At 45.3% G+C, this 24,777-nt stretch overlaps 1 protein-coding gene and 1 long non-coding RNA gene across 7 annotated transcripts in view; one reads left to right on the plus strand and one right to left on the minus strand.

The window, feature by feature from the left end:
- The window catches only part of FAM81A (family with sequence similarity 81 member A), a 41,444-nt gene extending 18,530 nt beyond the window's left edge, over positions 1 to 22,914 (plus strand). For all 6 annotated transcript variants that reach the window (XM_081887748.1, XM_081887749.1, XM_081887752.1 and 3 more), the window contains 6 exons: positions 103 to 221; positions 11,183 to 11,312; positions 15,853 to 15,959; positions 17,071 to 17,206; positions 18,353 to 18,548; positions 19,987 to 22,914. In XM_081887748.1, the coding sequence (XP_081743874.1) occupies positions 103 to 221; positions 11,183 to 11,312; positions 15,853 to 15,959; positions 17,071 to 17,206; positions 18,353 to 18,548; positions 19,987 to 20,093 (795 nt within the window). In that variant the 3' untranslated portion in view covers positions 20,094 to 22,914. The remainder of the gene's footprint in view (positions 1 to 102; positions 222 to 11,182; positions 11,313 to 15,852; positions 15,960 to 17,070; positions 17,207 to 18,352; positions 18,549 to 19,986) is intronic.
- LOC309356392 lies at positions 14,071 to 17,192 on the minus strand. The gene is made up of 3 exons (XR_014162754.1): positions 17,093 to 17,192; positions 14,562 to 15,718; positions 14,071 to 14,156 (listed from the first exon to the last, which is right to left on the minus strand). It is a non-coding gene; the product is annotated as an uncharacterized lncRNA (long non-coding RNA).
- Positions 22,915 to 24,777: the final 1,863 nt, after the last annotated feature.

Consider the following 24,777-nt stretch of genomic DNA (forward strand, 5'->3'; position numbering starts at 1 on the left):
GAGCATGTGTGAAGGACTCTTGACAGTTGACGCACTCCATCAGCCTCTCTGCACCACAAACTTAAGAGGGGAGTCACCCATTTCACTCCTCTGCAATTATAGGCTCTACAGGAACAGATCCGTGTCAGGGATAACCTCAGTTACGGAACAAATTCAACACTGAAGAGCCTGGAGATGCGTCAGTTATCTGGTCTGGGAGATCTCAGAGGTCGGGTTACAAGGTAATTTTTTCTTTGTTGTTGTTATTTCTCTAGCAGCTAAAGCAGATTTCTGGGGTTTTGTGGGGAGGTGGGCAGGCAGAATCAGCCATACTTGCAACCGCAGCAAGTAAGAGAGTGAACAACATTCCCTGAAGCAAACCAGAGAAGCAGCTGCTTCTGCAAAGCTTTGTACGCTTTGGGAGTGAATATAATATGTAGATCAGCCTTACCCAGCCTGAGGACCTCCAAACGTTTTGGACTACAACTCCCATCAGCTCTCACATCATACAGCTGTGCTGACTGGTGCTGATGGGAGTTATAGTCCAAAATATCTGGAGGACCGCAGCTTGGGGAAGGCTGCTGCAGATTCTACACACTGTGTTATGGTTCCTCTTCAGTCACGCACAACACCCATAGTACAGTAATCAACAAGGTGTTTTGCAAGACTTCATCCCAGCCTAAAACATTCAGTTCTTCACAGAAAAAGACCAGCATTTTCAAAACAATGACTCAGACAAAGTCTCTAGTGGAGGTCTGTTTCTCGTTTTCTCTCCACTATCTTTTTGCCTTCCCCACTTTAAAGAGGACAATGAGAAAACGGTGCCAGTACTGATGGGGAATGACTGCCATTGGGTCACAGCTCAGCAGCTGAAGACCAGTTGACTGAAGGGAGCAATCGGCAAAATTCCCTGTCCATGACAATTTGTTGATCATTTGCTCTCCCACACAAGGAAAGCAAAAATAGCATACTGAAGCATACTGCTTCTGCACATTGAACTGTCAGGTGTTTCTGAAAGCTAGTTGTTGTTTTCTTCCTTATAGGTGTCATCATATTCTTTGAAAAATTGTAGGTGTAATTGTACCAGTGATCAGGGATGTGTATTGTTGTGAGTCAGAAAAAGAAGGCTGCTGCCCTTTGGAGATAGAACTTGGGGTATCTTGCAGCATGGCAGATGATCTCTCTTTGTACAAGATTCTGTGAAAACACGGTTGTGGACCAAAAACACACCCACCAGGGGGTCTGAGCCATTCACTAGCTCACCACTGCCTTGCTCAAGGCCAGTTTCAGATCTGTTTATAACAGGGATGGAGCAGAGAGAGAGATTTGATTATGGTTGCAAAACTTTCCATGTGAACCTTCTAAAATTGCCCTTACTGAAATCAATACACAAAGCAAGGCACACCTCTGAACATGCTAGGGGAAAGTGTGCAGAAAACACATATATTTGTGAAAACAACACAAAACATGCATTCTATTAAGGAAAATTGCTTGCAAAAATGTGTGCGTTAGGCAAAATTGCATCCTAAATGAAAACGTTAGTGACTAAAATACTGACAACTGTTTGGGAGGACTGTCTTTTTTAATTGCAAATGATGGCCTAGGTGCATTAAACCAAATTTGAGACTGGAACAATGAGGGGGAACCAAAATTGGCAGATACATGTTTATTCCTATAATTTTGACTGTATTCAATCACCAATTAAATTACTCCTTGGCATGCACATTATATGCATACACATGCATCCTTGAGAATGTAGAAACGTCTTACAACAAGGTGGGCTATTTGTCCATCCAGCCCTGCATTGCCTCCTCCATTCACCTGCTACTTGAACCTTCTACCTGGAGATTCCAGGGATTGAGCCTGGGACCTCCTATGGGGAGGGATGATAGCTCCTCGGCAGATCATTTTCCAGCCCAAGTGGTCCCTAATGACACCCATGGGAACATACATGAAGTTGCATTCACAGGCTAAGCCAGACCACATGTCAGTCTACCCCAGAATTGCTTAATCCAGCCTTCTCTGACCTGGCATGCTCCAGATACCCCCATCATCCCTGACCAGTGGCCATGCTGGCTGGGACTGGTGGCATTAGGAGCCCAGCAACATTTGTAGGGCACCATATGTTAGGGGGAGGCTGGTCTACTCTGACTGGAAACAGCTCTTTCAGGGACTTAGTGCCCCCCCATCTCCATCCTCCATCCAGGGCACAAGAGGCATTATTAAAATGTAAAGATGTAGTCTAGCTTGGCAAGGGCAATCAAGCAGAGTGTGAAGCAGGGTTGATGTGGATTGTGGCCTGGAGAAAGTCCTGGGAGTTTGATAGAGAGTCTTGGTGGACTCCATTCAACCTATGATCCACCACCAGTCTATTTCTTTTTGCTGAGGGATCTGAAACATCTAGCTATGATTTCTCCTTCCATTCCACTCTTGCTTTTTCTGTGTTTCCCTGTGACTCAGTTGTTGCTGCTGCTCATTTATAATGTAAGTCAGTGTTGTTGTCGGCATCCGTCTGTCTCGGGAGACAATGGAAGAGTGTGTCTTTGGGGGTGAAGCCAGACCATTGGAGAGTTATAGCACCTGCTGTGGCTATAGAGACCAATATGAGAGTGACATGTAAGACCAAGCCAGGGATAATGGTTTGTTTACTCTCAGCGCAAGCCAGGAGGAAATCAAATGGACATGGTTTACGGCTTACAGTGTTGTGTGAACATGACCAAAGGCTAGCCATGTGACCACTCTCAGGATGTTTTGTTGCTCCGAATAATGGCAGTGTAAGACCTGAGGAGCATAGTCCAGGATCCTTTGCAGGTGGGACCAGTTGCAGAGCATTCACTGGGAGCCCAAGACCCTCAAAACATCCAATGTCCCAACAACACAATTCTCACATTGCACAGCACACACTGCAATGCCCCGTGAGAGGCATTTCAGCTTGCATGCCCCACAGGGGAAGGGTTCCTAGCTCAGGGCTAACCCCCCCCCCAGCTCCTGAATCTGCAGCTTAGCAGAGGATGTTGAGCCACACCACTTGAGCTGCATGCTGCTTCATTGGCACCCAGAAACATTTGCCACTTTGGTTGCTCTTGCAGTATGTCCTGCCAATGACACCAGTGTGTGTAACACAGCTGAGCTGTGGGCAGAGGGAGGTCACATTCTCCTGCTATTGCTTTCTATCCCCCATAACTGGCTCTGAATGTTAGAGTGCTTCTGAATGTGAAAGTTTCATGCAGCTCTCATTACTAGCCATGGATGGACTGACTGATCCCCCACAAATCTGACTAACCCCCTTTCAGAGCTGTGCCAGGAACTCTGGAGGATCACACTGACCATCCTCTGTTGCACTGGAACAGGCTGTTCAAAGAGGCCCACCTTACTTCAAAACATCTTTTCTGTGCCTTCCTCACAGAGCGCGAGGCGTGTTGTTTGGCACAGCTTTGGCAGGAGTAATAGAACAGTGAGTTTTTTCACATTATGCAGCCGCTTCTTAGAACTGTCAGGGATTTAAAAAAGGCTTTTCAGCTACACAGTGGAAGAAGCCCTCCCTTTACCCCTTTGAGATCTGGAAGACAGCACTGTGCCATAATTTATTTTAGACACTCACTCTGGTTTGTCAAGATTATACTGTTTACTAGCAAAGCAAACTAGCACTAAAAACCAGCTCTTTCCGATTGCTTTTGTTGCTGCTGAGCCTTCCTGCCGCTGCTGTTTTTCAAATCCAGATCCTTTCAAAGATTTGCAAACTGATCATTCTTTCTATGAGTCCAAATCAGATGTTGGGAAACATATCCAAAACAGGAGGTGTTAAAAATGCTTGAGTGTTTTTTTAAAAAAATTCACATTTTTTTAGTTGTAGGAATAGAACAGGCAAACCTTAATGTGTGTAGCACAATCCTACATCTGTTTACTCAGAAGTAAGCTCCACTGTGCTCAGTGGGGCTAAGTGTGTTTAGGATGGCAGTAGCCATGCTAGTCTGTTGCAGCAAAAACAAAAGAGTGTTTTGTGGATGCTCACAAATTTATTATGGCAAAAGTGTTGTTGTTGTTGTTTAGTCGTTTAGTTGTGTCCGACTCTTCGTGACCCCATGGACCAGAGCACGCCAGGCACTCCTGTCTTCCACTTCCTCCCGCAGTTTGGTCAAACTCATGCTGGTAGCTTCGAGAACACTGTCCCACCATCTCATCCTCTATCGTCCCTTTCTCCTTGTGCCCTCCATCTTTCCCAACATCAGGGTCTTTTCCAGGGAGTCTTCTCTTCTCATGAGGTGGCCAAAGTATTGGAGCCTCAGCTTCAGGCTCTGTCCTTCCAGTGAGCACTCAGGGCTGATTTCCTTAAGAATGGATAGTTTGGATCTTCTTGCAGTCCAGCTTCCTCAACCTCAGCCCTCCAGATGTTTTGAGACTACAATTCCCATCATAGCTAGGGATCATGGGAGTTGTAGGTCAAAAACATCTGGAGGGCCGAGGATGAGGAAGCCTGGTATAATTACATTATTAAGAGGGGCCATTCTCAAAAAAGTTACCTTAATTCAGCCCACAGTCCATTGAATCTCTTCATTTATTGTAATCCAACCTTTCACATTGCCTAAAACTTTGCACACAGTGCAATCCGATACACGTCTACTCATAAGCAAGTCCTACTGAGTTCCGTAGGACTTATTTCCTAGTAAGAGTGCATGAGATTATAAGCCAACACACTTAACTGTTTTGATTTGCTGACTGCTGTACCCATGAAAAAAATCAGATAACTAAAAAAAAATAAAAATCATTTGTGAAGTATATTGCTTAGCACATGTTAACACTTGACCCTTTTCCAACTAAAGAAAAGGGGTTATTATTATATCTGGGGGAAAGTTTTTTATTATTCCTAATTTGTGCCCTTAAATAGTGCACTATGTTTTAGAAATGACCTCATTTCAAGTTAGCCTATGCCAAAAAATATATTTCTTATTTGGCCTTCCTGCAAAAAACCCCCTATTGGTTGGAAAAAGTTATTTCCTGGAGCAGAAATCCTTTCCACCACAATGGTGTGTGGGCTCAGCCGTATATTTCATAAATCCATTTCTCTGTGTGTGCGCCGTGTTGACGCTGCAGTGGTGAAATTAGACCTGCATTTAAGTGACAGCAGCCCTACTGGCAAGCAGGTTTTCTGCAGGGAGGAGGGGAAGAAGCTCTACCTCTCCTTTAAATCAGAACCAGTGAAGGCGGTGAAGGTCCTGTGTGAGTGCCTGGAGGCGGTTGGAGGTTGGATGGCGGCTAACAGATTGAGGTTGAATCCTGACAAGACAGAAGTACTGTTTTTGGGGGACAGGAGGCGGGCAGGTGTGGAGGATTCCCTGGTCCTGAATGGGGTAACTGTGCCCCTGAAGGACCAGGTGCGCAGCCTGGGAGTCATTTTGGACTCACAGCTGTCCATGGAGGCACAGGTTAAATCTGTGTCCAGGGCAGCTGTTTACCAGCTCCACCTGGTACGCAGGCTAAGACCCTACCTCCCCGCGGACTGTCTCGCCAGAGTGGTGCATGCTCTAGTTATCTCACGCTTGGACTACTGCAACGCGCTCTACGTGGGGCTACCTTTGAAGGTGACCCGGAAACTGCAATTAATCCAGAATGCGGCAGCTAGACTGGTGACTGGGAGTGGCCGCCGGGACCACATAACACCGGTTCTGAGAGATCTGCACTGGCTCCCAGTACGTTTCCGAGCACGATTCAAAGTGTTGGTGCTGACCTTTAAAGCCCTAAACGGCCTCGGTCCTGTATACCTGAAGGAGCGTCTCCACCCCCATCGTTCAGCCCGGACACTGAGATCCAGTGCCGAGGGCCTTCTGGCGGTTCCCTCATTGCGAGAAGTGAGGCTACAGGGAACCAGACAGAGGGCCTTCTCGGTAGTGGCGCCCGCCCTGTGGAACACCCTCCCATCAGATGTCAAAGAGATAAAGAATTACCTGACATTCAGAAAACATCTTAAGGCAGCCCTGTTCAGGGAAGTTTTTAATATGTAATGCTGTACTGTTTTTAACACTGATTGGGAGCCGCCCAGAGTGGCTGGGGAAACTCAGCCAGATGGGCGGGGTATAAATAATAAATTATTATATTATTATTATAAGAACCGAGAGCATCAGCTGCTGATGCAGCAGCACCTAAGGCGCATCTACACTTCCGTTTGTACTGCGATTCCTAGGCACGAGTCCAATAGGTTTTTCTTTTGTCCTACCGCTTTCACAGGGAAAACCTGTTGTTTACTGCTGATTCAGAACAAATGCCAACCTGTGCCTAGACAAATGGAAGTGTGAATGAGCCCCTGGCTGGAAAAGGGGCAGGAAAGTTAACGCTAAGGCACAGAGTTGCAGTTATCTCTGGGACTCCCTCACTCTTGGGATAGGTAAAGGTAAAGGGACCCCTGACTGTCAGGTTCAGTCGCAGGCGACTCTGGGGTTGTGGCGCTCAACTCACTTTACTGGCCGAGGGAGCTGGCGTTTGTCTGCAAACAGCTTCTGGGTCATGTGGCCAGCATGAACCAGCGAACCAGAGCAGTGCCATTTACCTTCCCGCCAGAGTGGTACCTATTTATCTACTTGCACTTTAACGTTCTTTCGAACTGGTAGGTTGGCAGGAGCAGGGACCAAGCAACGGGAGCTCACCCCGTCGCAGGGATTCGAATCGCCGACCTTCTGATCGGCAAGCCCTAGGCTCAGTGGTTTAGACCACAGCGCCACCCGTGCTGGAAAAGGGGCAGGAAAGTTAACACTAGGGCACAGAGCTGCAGTTAACTCTGGGACTCCCTCACTCTTGGGATAAGAGAGGGTGTAATGACAGATCTTCCCTAGTAGGCCCCCTCCCAGTGCAACAAATTCAGCTAGCAGAGGGAACACTAGCAGGTTAGTCATTTGCAGGCATCTGAATACTAGTTTCTGGAAGCCACAGGCGGGGGCGGGGGGGAGAGTGCTTTTGTGCTCATGTCCAGCTTGTCAGCATCCCACTGGCACTTCTCTATCCACTGTGAGAACTGAATGCTGGACTAGATGGGCCATTGGCCTAAGCTGTATGGAGAATGTTGTGGCCCAAATGCCACGCAGAGGAGACGATTATGATAGGTTTATGGCAAAAGAGTGTCTGTAAGAAAGGTATTGATTGCTAAAGCCAGACAATTATCTAGCTGTCTAGCTATCAAATTCGTATACTGCCCTATACCAGCATGCTTATCTGGAGCATACATGGGGTTTATTTCTGGGTAGCAGGCAGAGAAAGCCTTTCAGAAACCATTTTTTTCCTGAAAGTTGGGAAGAGCTGGTGGCTTTTGTGCAGGCACCTAAAGCCAGTTCAAAAGAGGGACTGTGTACCCCAAATTCACTTTTTACTAGACAGATTTGGATGTTTCTTGAACAGAAGCCTTCCTTGACCTGATGTCCTCCAAAAGTTTTGGATCCCAGCTCCCATCAGTCCCAGTATCATATAACCTTGCTGGCTGAGGCTGATGGGATTTGTAGCCCAGAACATCTGGAGAGCACCAGGCTGGGGAAACTTTGCTGTAGGACAGAAAGAAGAATCTCTATACATCATGGAAAGCGCAGTCTCTGGCAAGCTGTTTTCCCCTCTCTTGAAACACACACACAAATATAATATATTTATATGCAACAGAATGATCTGAGGATACACAATGCAGGTACTTATTGAAGCTAAGCAGGCCTGGGTCCGCTCAGTGCCTAGATGGGAGATGTCTTTGTGATGGTCAGTGTTGGACTGGAACATGGGATACCAGGGTTCAAATCTACACTCTGCCATGAAGCTCACCATTTTATGTTACCTATGGATGTTTATATTCTTGTGCAGCTAGGAATCCCTTGGTAAGAGTCAAGCTTGGCTGCCATCCATCACAGTAGTTTCTGAGGAAGCATCAAAATGAAAACATATTCTGGAATTTTCACCCTATTAAATTTGCTGCCACGTGGAATTTGTACATCAGCTTTATTTGATGCATCAGTCATGCCACCTGTCTTCACACATGTGGAATTCATATAACTTATATTGGACTATTATTTATGTTACATACAGTTTTCATGGACTGTTATTTCTGTTTTAGATAGCCTTCATATTGATTGTTCAATTTCAATAAAACTTAAATTTTGTATCATGTTGCATTTTCATTGATACATGGGTCTTCAGTTGTTTATTGGTTGTTATCCATATCTGTATTACATTATATCATATTATGCTGGAGACTTGAGTCCACTGCTGTATATGAGCTTTATCACCGATTTATCATTTTTGTCATTGATTGGTCCGTGGCTTGTATATTTTGTGTGCGTTATGGAGGGAACTCCTCTTTTTGGTTTACTCTGAATTCCCCACTCAGCCGATGAAGCTCACTGAGTGAACTTGGGCCACTTCCTGTCTCTCAGCCCAACCTCCCTCACAGGGCTTTTGCTAAGGACAAAATGAGACATGAGGGAACCAGGTACACCACCATGATCTCCATGGATGAAACATCAGCAGAGAGGGGTCCTCTTTCAGTTCTCTTGCCCTCAGAGGTTCAGGGTGTGGGGCTGGGAGAGGGTCTTCTCTGTGGTACCCAAATGCTGTGGAATTCCCTTTTCACAGAGGTGTGTCTCACACCACCTCCTGACATGGATCCCCCCAATGCCACTGCCTGTCCCCCCAACAAAAGTCCTGGCTATGCCCATATCTTGACCCTGGCCTTTGACCCCAGAGAGGTATGGCTTTAGCACCCACCCTATTCTTTTGATTGTAAATTGTTCTCACTGGTTCTAATTTTTACATTGTTGTAACCTGCCTTGGTCAAGTCCATTTAGCCCTGCAATTTAGTCCATTTAGCTTCAGCCCTCACCCATTGTTAATCCACAGAAACTGCTATTCCATGGCACATTGTTTCTTTCTTTCTTTTAAAAAAATATTTTTATTAAGCAATTTCAACTTAACAAATTATCAAACCACGTAATCACATACATTATTTTTTTCCCTCCCCCCTTCCATCACTCCCTCCCCCAACCACCAGGGACTTCCCTCAGCTCCTCTCTCTGATTTCTCTGCACATATTATTCTCATGTTATAAAATTATACCTATCCTTGCCTTGTCTATCTATCATGTTATCAACCAATAAATTTGTGTATGTTTATTCAAAACCTGCCAAGGAGTCCAGTTCATTTTGTTGTCTTTTTAGATAATTTATAAAAAGCTCCCATTCTTCCTTAAAGTCACAGTTGTCCTTGTCCCGCAGTTTGTATGTCAGTTTAGCCAACTCTGCATAACTCATCAATTTTTCTTGCCACTGTTCTTTCGTTGGGATTTCCTCATTCTTCCATCCTTGTGCTATCAAGACTCTCGCCGCTGTTGTCACATACATAAATAAAATCTTTGTTTTTCTTGGCTGGTCTTGTTCTACAATCCCTCACAAAAATGCTTCTGGGTTTTTTTTACAAATGTCATTTTAAATATTTTTTTCAATTCATTGTATATCATTTCCTATTTTTTTTTTAACTTTCTACATTCCCACCACATATGATAAAAAGTCCCTTCTTTTTCTTTACATTTCCAACATATGTTTGACCTGGTTTTATACATTTTTGCTATCTGTACTGGTGTAATATATCATTTTCATGTAATTTTCTTTCAAAAGAGAACAGTTTGTAAATTTCAAATTTACTTTCCACAATGGCACATTGTTTCCTGAGACAGAAGTTCTATATAGCCATTGTGATTTCTAGCTACAGAATAATACAGAAGGGCCACAAAATAATAGAATTGTACTGTTGGAAGGGACCACGAGGGTCATCTAGTCCAACCGCCTGCAACACAGGAATATTCTGCCCCAATGCAGGGCTTGAACCAGGGGCACTGGGTATAGCAAGTGCAAGGGGCTACAGCCCCCTCAATATTTTGAGGGAGGGTGCTGACCCTCCCCATACTGAGGGGGCCATCTTCCCCTGCTGCCCCCACAGGGCAGGTGGGGGTGGGAGGTTTGGAGGGTGATTTTCGCACCATGTGCCCCTGCTGCAATTGCCAGAGTGTCCTGGCAGGCATGGCCCAATGGGGGGGGGGGCATCATGCATGTGACATCATGCACGCACGATGACCCCCCCAATGTTGGGCCCAACTCGGCATGGCCCTGAGATTAAGTGTCTCATGTTCTACCGACTAGGGAGGTTTTCTATTTGAAGAATGGAGGCTCATTTTAGTAGTGATGACTTGGGCTAACTAAGTTGCAGCTGGTGTGTGTGGGTGTGTGGGTGTCCAACATTTTGAGACCTACAGATATTCCAACTCTGCCAAAATTTTATATAAAACACAGGACCTAGGTCTATTATCTCAGCAGTTTCTATATTCAACAACTGTTAATCGTGCACATGGAAATCCATTCCCCGTGTTTGTCATATAACTCAGTTACCAGATACAATTTTGTCCAGCATCTCTCTTGACACGAGCGTAACTAAGCCAGTGGCTGCCAGCTGTGACACAGTTGCACCAGAAGAGAACAGAAACAGGCCAGGCAGGGAGGTCAGCGACTGAGGAGGTGGAGAAGTTGCAGGATCAAAAGGAGGTGGAGACCTGGGCTCTAGGGTATTCACATGAGAACCCATTTTCAAAATAGTTTGGCTCTGTGTGGAACCTCCACAGAGAGGATCAACACTGAATCAGCTCTGACACCTTTGTGGCTGGCTTCAATGGCAGAGCATCTCTTTTGCATGCAGAAGGTCCCAGGTTCCATCTCCAGGTGGGGCTGAGGGAAAACTCCAGCCTGAAATCCTGGAGAGCTGCTGCCAGTCAGTGTAGACAACACCAAACTAGATGGAGCAATGGTCTGTCTCAGCAGAAGGCAGCTTCCTGCCATCGCCACCTCCGTGAACTTCTCTTTGATCGCCATGTTCTGTGGCAGCAGATTCTGTAAATGTATTATGTGCAGAATTTCTTTTTAAAATCTGTGCTGTGTCTACTGCCAAACCTTCTGCCTTTCTTATGAGTAAGTTGGCATAGGTTCAGAGTGCGAGTTTGAAAACCTCCATGTGCCAGAAGTGTGTCTGAATTCAAACTTCTTCTTTTTTAAAGAGTAATAAAATTATCAACAATTAAATGACATTCTAGTCTGTGATAGTGTGGCAGGTAAGGTGAGTATTTTTGGAATAAGCTGCTGGGAGGCAAGAGAAAAAGTGCCTATGACAACTCCAAATAATCCCTGTTGTTCCTGAATAGGTGTGATACTGGGTTAGCCAGATTGTCTGCTGAACACAAAGTTACCTACGAAAGACTACAGAACCTAAGCAAAGATCAGCAGGCGACCAAGTTGATATTGGAGTCTAAAATAAAAGAAGCAGAAATACAGGTAAGATATGAAAAAATAATGGATCCCACATAATTCTTAGTTACTGTTTTAGATGTATCTGCTTTTCAGTTATGAATATCAGGGGAAACTGGAATATTTTCCACTTCTAAAAAAATTCTCAGCATAGGGCAGCCACAGCTGAAAAAGTGAACACAACCCTCAGCTTCATGAAGGAGAGCATAGTGTCCAGATCTTGACCACATTTAAGAAGAGTGTAGACCAAGGGGAATGTGTCCAGAGAAGGGTGATCAGGATGGAAACCAAGTCCTATAAGGAATGGCTGAAAAATCTGGGTCTGCTTAGCCCGGAGAAGAACAGATGAAGGGGAGGTGTGATGGGAGTTTTTAGCTATCTGATGGGATGTCTCGCACACAAAAATGGAGCAGGCATTTGTTCTCTCTCGGGCCAGAGGAGCAGGACTGACATCAAGGATGGAAAGCAAACTGGAGTGAGACAAACCATGAGCTCAGGATCTGACAGCATGCTAAACCAAGCCATAGTTTAGTGCAGCCAGCTGTTCAACAGCAGCAGGACCAGAAGATGAGCAAAGTGGCTGTGATCTGTCTGGGTCCACACACCCACAGTAAACCATGATTTGACTTATTGATGCATATGAACCACCTACACACACACATATTGTAGGCTGTGTGTCCAGATGGTCACAAAATGCAAAAGACAAGAGTCTGTGACAATTCCATGTAAACAAGAGATGTGCATTGACCATTCAGAAGAGCAATAACTTACAAAGGTGGGATCTGATTGTCCAGGGAGGGTCTTTTGAGAGGTGGCAGTCTCTGTTGAGTGTTTTGAAGAGAGAGCGCTGCCACAGTTTGGAGGTGACACCACACTTCACCTCCAGTTAAGGGGAGACAGAGCCTGATGCCAACAGTACATGTGCAAAATGGTTGGCAGTGGAGAATGAGAGACAAAGAAAGCTGTGAGACAGCTGAAGACACCTGGAAGCTGAGAGGCTTCTCTCCTGGAAGCTGATTTGGGTGAGTGGTTCTGTTGCTTTCTAGGAGTGCCACCTGTTTTCCCTCCACTTATGCTCTGCTGGTATATGTGAATATGAATCAAATGTTACAAAAACACCTCAGGTCCTCCAGAGGAAACCCAAATTCAGACAGTACACCTGCTTTATCAGCTTTCTGTTTGAGGTGGCCCACAAAGCCGCTCACAATGCCAATACAATTCTGGAATGCCCTCTGCTGGAGGCCCACCTGGCTTCATCATTCCTCACCTTCTACGGTGACAGTTCGTGAAAGTCTTTGTGGCAGATGAATCTCATGTTGTTTGTAGATATGGGCAAATATAGTACGGTAGTTGAGGTTATGCCGTTCTGACGCTTTTGCCTTGTTTCATAATTTTTATTAACTGCCTTATATCCTTTGAAATCTGTTCGAATTGGGGAGTTGGGGGATTCTTTAGGGATTGGAAGGCAGCAGGAAGAAAATGTCACAAACAGAAAATGTAAATGAGCCACCTGCCAGGCATGCTGTTGCAGCGGATCTCCTGTATTAGCCGAAGGTAGCAATCTCCTACCTTCTCAGACCCGGGATCCACTTTTAACCCAAATATGCAATTGGGGACCCATTTTGTTCATCGTTTGCCATATATTTGCATGGGGGTGGTGCCCCTGATGCAACCCACCTTGGATCAGGCCACAGCCTACCAGTGAGTCCGGACACACCAGTTGAAGACCAATGGACTAGATGAACTTTGAAATAACTCCCAACTCCATCTAGAGTTCTGTGCACCACAATCCTGCATTTATTTCCCGCTGCGTTCTGCCGGATGCCTTTGGGAAAACTGCAAACAGGTCCTGGAAATGTCTTCTGACCCATCTGTCTTCTTGAAGAAAGCGCGTGTTTGTTATCCTGCCTTGCCAAGGCCCACTCACAATCTGGAAAGACATTTGCAAGGAAATTTGTTCCATAAAAATGTGTAAAGTCATCATCTCTCTCCCCCCCCCCCAACACACCCAGCCTGCATTACTCTGCAGCGCTTTCTGTCTATTAGTCACGGTGGAAACACAATCCCATGACATCCAAAACAGCTGTATTTAGACATCTGTGGTTTTCCTCAGTAGGGGAAGAAGGTGGTCCTCCTGAGTCCAGCAGGCTGGCTAGGCATTCAGATTCTAAACTGGGAAATTAGCCCCCAGTTGACCCATTTTAGTTTTTATCTTCCAAATGCTGTGCAGTCTTAAGGTTCAGCATCAGGGATGGTGGGCCTCTTTTGCTCCTGAAATGCCAAACAACCTCCCATCACACTTACACTGTAGTACTAAGCACACCAGCCAGGAGTGGGAGAAGCTGTGTGAGGCTGCAATGAAATCAACCAGATATGTTCCTTTTTGCTACATTTTGAGTGTGGCCAAAAAGTGTGGCTAGAGATAAATATTTTTTAATAAATAAAATTGTTATTGTTTCACTGCTTCCAGGGTAGCCTTCCAGGGTAGCCTGCAACAAGCAATAGAAAAAGGCTACCCTTGCCCTCAAAGGTAGAATATATAAATAAATACACATTTTCTGGAATGAGACAGTTTCATGCTACTGGTTTCATGGAGCTTGAGATGAGTTTTCAGTTGCTCCCTGCAACCAGCAGTTTAGCTTGAGATTGCCATCCTTGGTTCACTCCTTATTTACATGGAATCCAGTCAGCCCATTTTATCTTGCTGTTTTCTGTATATATAGTGCTATTTGTTAAAAAGAAAAGAAGCAGAATAACAAGAAACCAATAATTAACACTCCCCCCCCCCGAATCCCCCATCCCAGTGGAGAAACAAGGATGTACAACATGAAAGAGGAATTCAGAGAGGCTCATCAAGGAGCAAGTAACAGGCTAGGTAAAGGTAAAGGGACCCCTGACCATTAGGTCCAGTCGTGACCGACTGTGGGGTTGCGGCGCTCATCTCGCTTTATTGGCTGAGGGAGCCAGCGTACAGCTTCCAGCTCATGTGGCCAGCATGACTAAGCCGCTTCTGGAGAACCAGAGCAGCGCACGGAAACACCATTTACCTTCCCGCCGGAGCGGTACCTATTTATCTACTTGCACTTTTATGTGCTTTCAAACTGCTAGGTTGGCAGGAGCAGGGACCGAGCAATGGGAGCTCACCCCGTTGCGGGGATTCGAATCGCCAACCTTCTGATCGGCAAGTCCTAGGCTCTGTGGTTTAACCCACAGCACCACTCGCGTCCCTAACAGGCTACTCATGAGTCCCTAACAGGCTACTCACTAACAGGCTACTCATGAGTAAAAAGTGGGACCTGAAACAAAATGTTGCAGTGCATTCTTTATATCCTCTCAGGAGTGGTCCTGCCAGCCAGCCAGGCTCTCCCCTAGTGGACTATTCCGTTCCGCCCTCCTGACCCTCCCTCCTTTCCATTTTCCTTTTCTGACATTCATCACTGATGGATGAACATGCTTGGTCCACATTCAGCTGGAGTGTTTTAGGCGGCAGCAGGTGGGGAGGGCTTAGTTTTTTCTTTGAAACTTAAAAAAAACCCAACTACTGCAAATATCGGTGTTTACCGTATGCCAAGCTCTTGTGTCCCGACGGAGCTGTCTCAACTCCAGTCGTGTCAGTACTCAGTCTCCTCAACTTGCTTTTGGAGGAAGCGATTCCCTGCTAGGGGCAGCGAAAGGGGACAAGGGTCCTGCAAGCAGGAACCTTTTAATCAACACTGGAAGTGACCTTTGCGGATCTTGGCTTACTTTGGAGTAAACATTACAAAAACATCTTAGTTGTGGGGTAAGGGTACTGCTGGATAAGGGAGCACACACTCTCAAGTGCTGTGTGGAATGAGAGCTTTAATTCTGCTGACTGAAAGTCTGCATCAAAGGAACACCTCAGCAGCACTTAAAAGTCCCCAGTGTGCAAGAAAATGCAATCAGCGTAAGTGAATGTGTACATATATCTATATACTGTATAACCCCATGGTTGGTTACCTGGGTTTGGGAACAGGCATCTGTGGCGTCTATTTCTGATCTCTCCTCTCTCTCTCTAGCTAGGAATGTGTGGGTGGTCAGTGCTTCCCTCCCCTCTTGCCCCCGCTTCTGCTGGGTGTTTTTCTATACAGCACAGTGCTTCTGCTAGTCCCTAGCAAAAGCTCACCATAGTGACAAGATCCAAACTTCAGCCTTCATAGACAAGACATCTGTCTAGCCTCCGAAACAGCCACTTTCTGCATGATCGTTCAAGTGGGTTTCATTCCATGCAACCAAAGGTGTAAGCTCAGGTGTCTCCTCCCTTGCAGAAAGGGCCAAGATGGCAGATCATCTCCATCCAAAGGGTCTCTATTCTTTGGGGGAAAGGAGGGATCTCTCACAGTGGATCACTGTTACAGGATGATTCTCATTAACTGGGCGGCCTTTTGTTTTCTTGAAGGATGTTGTGCAGTTGCCTAAAACCAAAATGTTTCAGCTTCTTTCAGTTTTATCAGTTTATCAGTTTTCACACATTTTCGAGGTGTTTTATCCTTTGAAACCAGGATTAAGTAAACAGGTAGCAGAAGAAATGTTCTTTCCTCCCTTTCAGATTTCTCACCTTTTGAGCAGAATAGAGCAGTCAATCATGCAACAGGAAGCCAAACTGAAGCTCACATATAAAGAGAGCAACCAACAGCTCCACCTTCTGGACACAAAGTGAGTGTCACCATATATTTCAAAATCCAGTTTTCTAAATTGGCGAAAGTTTGGTGTGAAACCACAGAAGACTTTTGGGGAAGCAACTTTCTGAGAACTAAAATAAGAGGCTTGTTTGCAAACCACAGTTGTCTATATTTGCATAATGGGAAAAAAATTCAATCAGGAAAAAGGCCTCACGCTACAAAACCTTTTTTTAAAAATTGGACAACTTAATTGGGGATAAGCCTGTTAAAGGCTGTTAGTTAAATAAATGGAGCCTCTTTGTTAAAAGGCAGTGTACTTCTAAGTACCAGATGTCAGGGGATGGACAGCTGTGGAGAGGAGGGCTGCTTCTGTGTGATCTCCATATTCCCCAGGCTACTGTTCACTGCTGACCACAAATGAAAGTGGAATGCTGAGCTATAATGCAGCAATGGGACAGTTCTTGCCTCTTTAACCTTGCATGTTTCAACATGAGCTCATTCATTTTCTTCAGGTCAGAGTCTTATGAATCCAAAACGATTGTTTTAAAATTCAATTTTGATGTAAGGGAAAGGTAAAGGGACCCCTGACCATTAGGTCCAGTCTTGGCCGACTTTGGGGTTGCGGTGCTCATCTCGCTTTATTGGCTGAGGGAGCCGGCGTACAGCTTCCGGGTCATGTGGCCAGCATGACTAAGCCACTTCTGGCTGTTTACCTTCCTGCCGGAGCGGTACCTATTTATCTACTTGCACTTTGACGTGCTTTCGAACTGCTAGGTTGGCAGGAGCAGGGACCGAGCAACGGGAGCTCACCCTGTCGTGGGGATTCAAACCGCCGGCCTTCTGATCGACAAGCCCTAGGCTCTGTGGTTTAACCCACAGCGCCACCCGCGTCCCATAATTAAACATTAACATTGTCTCAGATTTTAAATCACTAACTGATTAACTTGCCAAAATTTGGTATTTTACACTTTTTCCTAATGAGGAGTGTTGCACAAAAAGCCACACAATATAAATTTAAACATTTGCAAGGAAATTCAGGTCAAGTTAAGATTTCCCTCCCCCAAAAAATTCACTTAAGTTTTGCCAGATTCATTCAGAGGTCATGTTTAAAAAATATTTCCTCTTAATGCATTTTATTCCCCTAGATTACAGGATGCCATTGATTACCTCAGTAACCAGATCTCATCTGCACGAAGCTGGATGGAACAGGAGCATGACCGGTTTGAGAAAGAGTTTCTGGAGAAGATTGATCAGCTGTCCCTGGCCATTAAGGAAAAAAGTGTACGTTTCCTGTCTTCCAAAAGCTCCTGAAAAGTAATTTTACAATCCTGGCCACCCCCCCCCCACACACAAACACACCTGGAAAGACCTTCACAACCCGACTTCCAGATCTTGCTATGTGAAATTAGGGCTGGACCTCCTGCCTGATATCCAGGGCCACTCAGCCCAGCCCCCCCAAATGACCATCCAGGAGGCAGCAGCAAACAGACTCACCTTCAGCACCTGGGTCCACCAGGGACCAGTGCTGGTCACATGGTAGCCTTGCTTTCCTCAGAATTATTAAAACATTTTAGAGTTAATGGGATGTGCATGGTTACAGATGCTCGTTTTAATTATTTTTACTTTAAATAAATAGGTTATCCTTTGATGCAACAACAAGGATGTTTATTCATAAGCCAGATGTTTAGCAGCAAAAACAAACTCCACTCTATTCCTGCAGATGTAATGTAGACTTTGAGTTGTGAGTTTAAACTGAGAAACTACTTCTGCTCAGGGTATTCTTTTTATAAAAAGATCAGTTGCCAACTCTTTTTTGTTTTCTGCTCCAATATATCAAGAATGTAAAACTTCACAACTTACCGTAATACATGGTGCCTAAAGGGGGGCTCTGTAAGACCACTGAGTCCAAGGTCTAAAATTGCTTAGCCACACCACTGCTATGGGCTCTGGAAATATATTGTTACTTCGACACCTCCCCAATCTTCCTATGCCCTCTATAAAATTGTTCTGAGGCCCCTCACTATACATATTTGATCCTAGTTTGTTTTAACTAAACATGGTTAGAATAAAACACAATTCCCTGATTTCAGATGTAATAGAAAACTATAGGTAGCTCATCCTAAACCAAATCTGAAGCTTCCATTTTCCAAGGAGAATGAAAGGAGCATGTAAGCCTGAGATTTATTCTCATAAGAGGAAGCCAGTTCCCGATTTTATTTGAACTGAGTTTCAGCCTTAGTGCCTCCTGAGCCATCTCACCTTTATTTCTGCCAGGGAAATCCTGCAAAAAACCCTTGCAGACCACAGGCCTTGGTTCGTGTGGGGTCCCAAGGAGGGTTGCACTTCCTGAATGACTTAGCCTAGAAATTAACCATGTGGCAGTTTTATCTTATCATTGCAAGTCTTAAATTGTTTGACTGATCCCAGGAAATGGACAGCAGGGCCTTAGAGATGCAATTCAGCGAGATCCAAGGGAAACTTAATAAAATGGAAGATGGGCAAAAGATCACCACGGAAGAACACGGAGCAAAGAAGACCGAAGACCGAATCAGCATCCAGCTCAGCAAACTTCAGATGGATATTAATGAAGATATAAAAGAAGTGAAAGCCGAGGTTAATGCTGGTAAGAATGTGTTTATTGATGTAATAACCTGGTCAGCATTGTAGCTCCCACTCAAAAATGACAAGAGGGGCATTTTATTGGAAGTAAAGAAGTGAACGTTTCTATAGCAGACGAATGGTGCCAACTCAGCATTGGAGAAAGAGCGACTATCAGGGCCAAAGTTAAGGTGTCCAAGTAAATATATAAATTAAAATTTCCACTGGCCCTGTTAGGCGGCCTTTTTCTGAAAAACCTTCCACACCAATAAATAAATTGGGATTACTTATTGATGAAAAGTTTTCATGGAAACCCTATCTGGATGCAATCAAGCTATTATCTGCCCGCTCTTCTGGACAGCTCTACAGGTTCCTCTACTCGAAAGGGGGGCAATTAATCAATCCAGTCATCAAGATCTACATGTCAAAGATCATTGCACAAATGCTTTATGGGGCTAAGATTTGGGAAGCGGTATCAAATCAGAACTAGAAGCCCAACAAAATAAATTAATGAGGCAGATCTTGGGGCTTCCACCAGTGACGCTGGCAACTCACCCCAGAGCCCAGTTGGGTCTCCCCTGAATGACAGCCAGAATCGATCCAGCCCATCTCAGATACTGGTGCAGGCTAAATGCCTTTGAGGACCACATCCTTACCAAGCTCTGTTGGTTAGAGCAACTAAAGACAGGTGGCTGGGCGCAAAAGTGTCATGATAAGCTTAGGGCTTACAATCTCCAAACGGATAAATATTTAGTCCTCAGTCCATGTGACCAAGAAATTGGATCTTTGATCAGGATGCCAACCAAGATCCATTATGGTTGCCCGTTATTCTATTTGGTGCCCCCAAATCAAGATCAACCACTCAAGGCCCCATTACCTTGAGACACTGATTTTCCTGCAGCTGTGTATGGAGGGCGTTTGTTGAACTAAGGTTCCAGCAGATGCCCTCAGAGTATTTAGAGGGGAGATACCTGGGAATTCCCCATGTGGAACGCAGGTGCATTTATGGATACAATCAAGCTGGGGATGTCGTGCATTTCCTGCTGCTTTTCCCTTTAAATTCAATGCCCGGAGAATTTTTTAAACCATCGGTTCTTGACTGTTTCTTAGGCCAATCCCCCCAGGAGGTGACAGTTGAGCTCCTAGCTGATAAAGATCTCCAGATTGCACATCTGGTAGCCAAGTTCACTCTGGCAGCTAAGAAGTTCTAGATATGCGAATGCTTCCTAATTTTAAAACCTCAAACTGTAATTTTTAATGTTTTAACTTTTATAGGTCATGTTGTGTGATTTCAGCCTTGATCTTATCCCCTGCTGTACATTGTAAAGGCCTTTGGCTATATACAATAATTGATTGATTGATTGAGAAAGCTAAACTGAAGATGAGACTTGCTTTTAGTGTCAGCATAGTTTGTTTAAAAATAAAAAGATAGCAAATGTTGTTTCAATTCTTCCCCTGTTTAGGATTTGCGACCATCTACGAGAGCATTGGATCTCTGCGGCAGGTTCTTGAAGCCAAAATGAAACTGGATAAAGAAGAGCTGCAGAAGCAGATTCAGCAAATGAAGTAAAGGCATCTGAATGCAGCTCACCTGAGCAGCTGGAAGAAAAATGGATCTGGCCTGCCTATAATGTTGATCCAGGCTGTCATATAAATCTGATGCATGGACAGAGCTAGGTGCTCCCAATCTTGTGGAGCTGTATGGTTACTGTAAATAGTAAAAAGACAGCATTGCTATCAAAAATACTTTTTACGGAAGACCTGTGAGGACCACTGCCCTGTAACTCCAGATCTAAGCTCCATTGACTCCAAAAGAGCTGTCTCACATAACCTGGGTCACAGATTTTTGTCAGGGCCTCCAAATGCTTGAGCAGAGCTATGTATTCCAACATGTTGAAGGATGCAAGATCTCTAGTCTGCAATTCAGGTCAATTCAATCAGTTTCATTCACTACCGTGGGACTGAATTGGGTTTAAATCTGTGCACTTTGGCCATCATTGAGTTCCGTTGTGAGACATAAAAGTGCTAATCTATATTCCACTAAATTCAAGAACAAAAATCCACCGGAGAACATCCAGAATCAGTCAGCTGGCAGCCATTGTGAGGATCCCCCAGGCCAGATGTTTGCAACACAGCCTTCTGCTGAAGGTCTAATGTTCTATTGTATGTTATGGTCCTCCGTTGGTTTCACAGATGTATATCCTGCCTTGTTTAATTTATTTATTTAAGACAGGGATGGGAAACCTGTGGCGTCCTTCCAGATATTGTGGGACTCCAACGTGCCCCCCCAATCCCCGATCACTGGCCAGACTGGCTGCTGGGAGTAGGGGGCCCATCTCTTTATTGACGTACCGCTTCTCAGCAAACCTCAGAAAGCAGCTTTACATAAAAATGTTAAAACAATAAGTATTAGTTAAAATCACGTACAAGTAAAAGAGACAAGCTACAGGGAAAGAAAACTTTTTGAATGTGAGATCTCTCCTTGCCTCTGGACAGGATAGTTCTTGGCCGTCCTTCTGTAGGCGGTTCTTGAGGGGAAGAGAGACCACCTCAGCTTGCAAGGTGTGATGAGGCGATTGCCCAAGCTGCTCTGTCCATTTTCCATGCAAGGTATTGAGAAGGTTACAGTATTATTGCCAAAGGCTTGCAGCTTTCCCCATGAAAATCCTCTCTTAAAGCTCAATCCACAGAAAACCTGAATTGACATTTGCTCCAATTCAGCTTTAAACAGCAGGTTTTCATGGGGAAAGCTCAAGGCAAAACAAGAACAAAACATTCGCACAGGGAGCGTTAAAGCCTCGACCTCTGCCTGGAAGGGGCAGAGCAAAAGGTAAGCGTGGATAAGCCCTGACTGTTCCCGGGATCCTTAATTTCCCCCTCCTCCCCTTCTGGGCTGCTCTCTCTTGCAACTCTTGCATCTTCTTGTGTCTTATGCCTTCCTCAGTCTCTTATTCCTGCCTTCAGAGCTTTTGCCTTTCTCCCTGGCTGAACTGCTCAGGTCTTTGCCATCCTCCTGCCAGGCCCCTCTGTCATGGTAGGCTACCTCATCCAATCACTGCCAGAGGCTTCATGGCCACTTGCTGTCCACACAGGAGACGCCAGGGCCAGTTCCCAGAAACCTCTTTGATTAAAAAAGTATCAGATAATAGGATGATAAGCAGCGACTTTCCGGGGGTTTCAGGCAGAAAGTCAGTCCAACTGGAAATGCCATGAGGACCTCCATTTGACCCGAGACCTCCTGCAAGCAGAGCAGGTGCTCTGCTGCTGTCCCTTCCCCAAGTTCACAAGTCAAAGGGAAGACCTTTTGCTCTCAGAAACTCTGGAGAACCATAAGCTTCTCAGAAAGGACAACACTGGCCTAGAGGCAGCTGTGTATGTCCACTGCCAACAAATCCCCTCGTCTGTTATGAAACCCTCAAAAGCTCTCCAAGCTGTCTTGCCCAAGGTTATAAAACTTCTGCCTTAGTTTCTCTTGGATAGTGTGAGAAAAAAACCTTGGCCCGAGAGCTGAATTCCCTCTTGGCCAACCCTCCAAGGGACAGAGGCCACAGTGGGCATGGCCAAACCGCACATGTACAACACACATGTACTTGCATGCAAAGAGCATGCACACTAATTATGCATTCCCTCCCCTCCCCTCCCCCCAGCAATTAGGCTGAAAAAGGGTATTTTGGCTGCTTTCAAGCCAAACTGCTGGAGGAGGCAGAGGTGTTCTTCCTGGATATTGCAGGAAGCAGGTTGCTCCATCCATCCTGCAACAATTGGACTTGGTGGGTGAGGGACAGAAGACAGGAGCCAGAAGAATACTTTTTTCTAAGCCTAATTTTATTGTGGGGGCTGTTTTCAGCAATAGGGGTCTCTGTTCAGTGGGAGGGGAGTCTAGGGCTAATACAGCAATGGACTTCTATACCCAAGCATGTAAAATTTATATATAGCCATGGATAATCACTGCTGGAGAAACCAGAGTCTGTTTTTTTAATGCCGAGACCAAATCTATGCATTTTGAAGCCCCATTTATTTTTCACTGATGAATTAAACACACCTGCAACCAGGGCTGGCCCAAAGTAGATGTTTATCGCCACCCCTGTTCCTGATGTAAATCTTCACTCACCCCTTCTTCCCTGGAAGGAGTGAGGGAACCATTTTGTGGTTCGCCTCAAGGCAAACATGTCTTGGGCCAGCCCTGCCTGCAGCTGTTTCCCACTGAAATCAGAGATACTTAACACTGCACTGTCGCTGCAAACCTTCGGTTTAATTTGTGTTTGAGCCTTCCTACAGGACCCTTTCCCTGCTGTTTTCAGCCAGAACAGCAGGTGACTCTGTACAGGTGCTTTGGCAAGCAAGTATTTTGACAAAATGACATTTCACTTTATTTCACACCCCCCCCCTTGTGTTTCATTAAGGGTCAATTTTTTGTAATATTGCATGGTGCTGCTGGATATTGTGCAACATTTCCTTCTGATTTATAAGAGTATAATGAAGAGATACGCCAAGTGAATAGAAAATGCAGAACTGTAGTGTATATTGGTTGTGGCAGTATCATAGCCATTTCAGAGACAGGGAATATGTTGGTGGGTCTGCCCCACTCATGGAGATTCAGGGAAGGGCCACAGCTCAGTGGAAGAGTAGATTCAATCCCCAGCATCTCCAGGTAGGCCTGAAAAAGTCTCCCCAGCCACCCACCCACTTTCTGAGGCCCGGGACAGCTGCTGCTGTCAGTCAGTGAGATAGATAGATCAATAGCCTGACTCGTGTACAGTATATGACAGTTTCCTATATTCCTGATTTTCAGCTTTAATTTCTTAAAAATTAAACCTTTAGCCCTTTTAAAGTAAAAAATATGCAGGCAGAATTCTATCAGAGGCTCTGTTAAGTCACAGACTTGCTCCCACCTCCCATTGTTTTGGCCAATGAGCACAAAGGCACTGGTTTGACTGACATGTTTGATGTTTATTTCATAATTCTATTAAAATGTGATTTTATTACAATCTTGCATGGGTAAACAACTTTAGACATATTAAGTTAATTGCAACATAGGGCTTTCCTGTATTGCATGATGTACTGTGATCCCACCCCCCCATATTCCCTATTTCTGGCTATGGGCTTCTGTCGCGTTGCTTGCCTAATTTGGGGGACTTCTTGTGCAATAATCCCACCTGCACTGGATTTGGAATGCCTGTAGGCTGATCAACAGCAAAGCCTGATAGGTTTGCTCATTTGCAGTTTCTACTTTGATGGTTTAGCTGGCGGTGGGAAGAAGCCATGCAGGACAATGTTTCATGGCATCAAATGCATTCTTTCATTCATTTGTTAAATTTATATACTGCCCTTCATCTGAGTCTTAGGGGTGTTATGGTTGGCTAATTAATTTACTGTTAATAACAAATTTCCTACACTTAACAACTATTTTAAAGGACTAAAATAAGCCACTTTTGATATACTCTTGGACTGACCCTTCTTTTCTTGCTGCCCATGGCAGCCATTGTGCGCTGGCAACCACAACACTTCTACTAAGCTGTGAGTATCGGCAGCACCCCATTATTTACCACAGTCACTGGGTGACTGTAAATTCCTGCAAGCACTGCGGAGCTCTGTGGGTGAGCATTCATACAAGTTTCGTTCTATTCCTTTTAGATTCCAGTGATGGAGTCATCAAAATGCATGAAACACTTGCTCCAGAAGCAGAGGCATACCTAGGATCCCTTGCACCCTTGGCAGGGAGCTGTATCAGCACACCCCCCCCCCCCGCCCTTGCCCCTTGTGCCTTCCTCCAGACTAGGAGCAGACATGGGAGTGTATGCGTGTGCAGACAGGCTCCTAGCCACTCTGAGCTACAGTGGAGAGCTTTGATTTTTGCACCCTACTGGGCCTGCACCCTTGGTAGAGGACAATCTGGCCAACCCCTAGAAGGGAGGGAGGGCTGGCAGCACAGAGCCAGTGACTCTCAAAGGGCAGCGCCTTCCCACAACCCAAGTGTGTATTTGCAGCCTCACTGCTTATGCACCAAACTCCGCTCTGCCCACAACTTTCACCTCCAACTTGCAACCCACCAGGCACTTGGAAGAATATGAGAGCCATCACAACTGGTTGGGGGCCATGGGCCGCTCTGCCCGTGGCTGCCCCTTCATTTTGCTTCCTCCTTGCACCAGCAGGATGGCACAGAGCAGTCTGACTTGCTCTGTTTTACTCTCGCAGGGGAAATCAAAAGGTACCAACCATTCTCCACAATTGGTTCCTTTTAAGGAAACAGGCAA

This window comes from Podarcis melisellensis (assembly GCF_964234715.1).
Source record: "Podarcis melisellensis genome assembly, chromosome: 14".
Lineage (NCBI taxonomy): Eukaryota > Metazoa > Chordata > Lepidosauria > Squamata > Lacertidae > Podarcis > Podarcis melisellensis.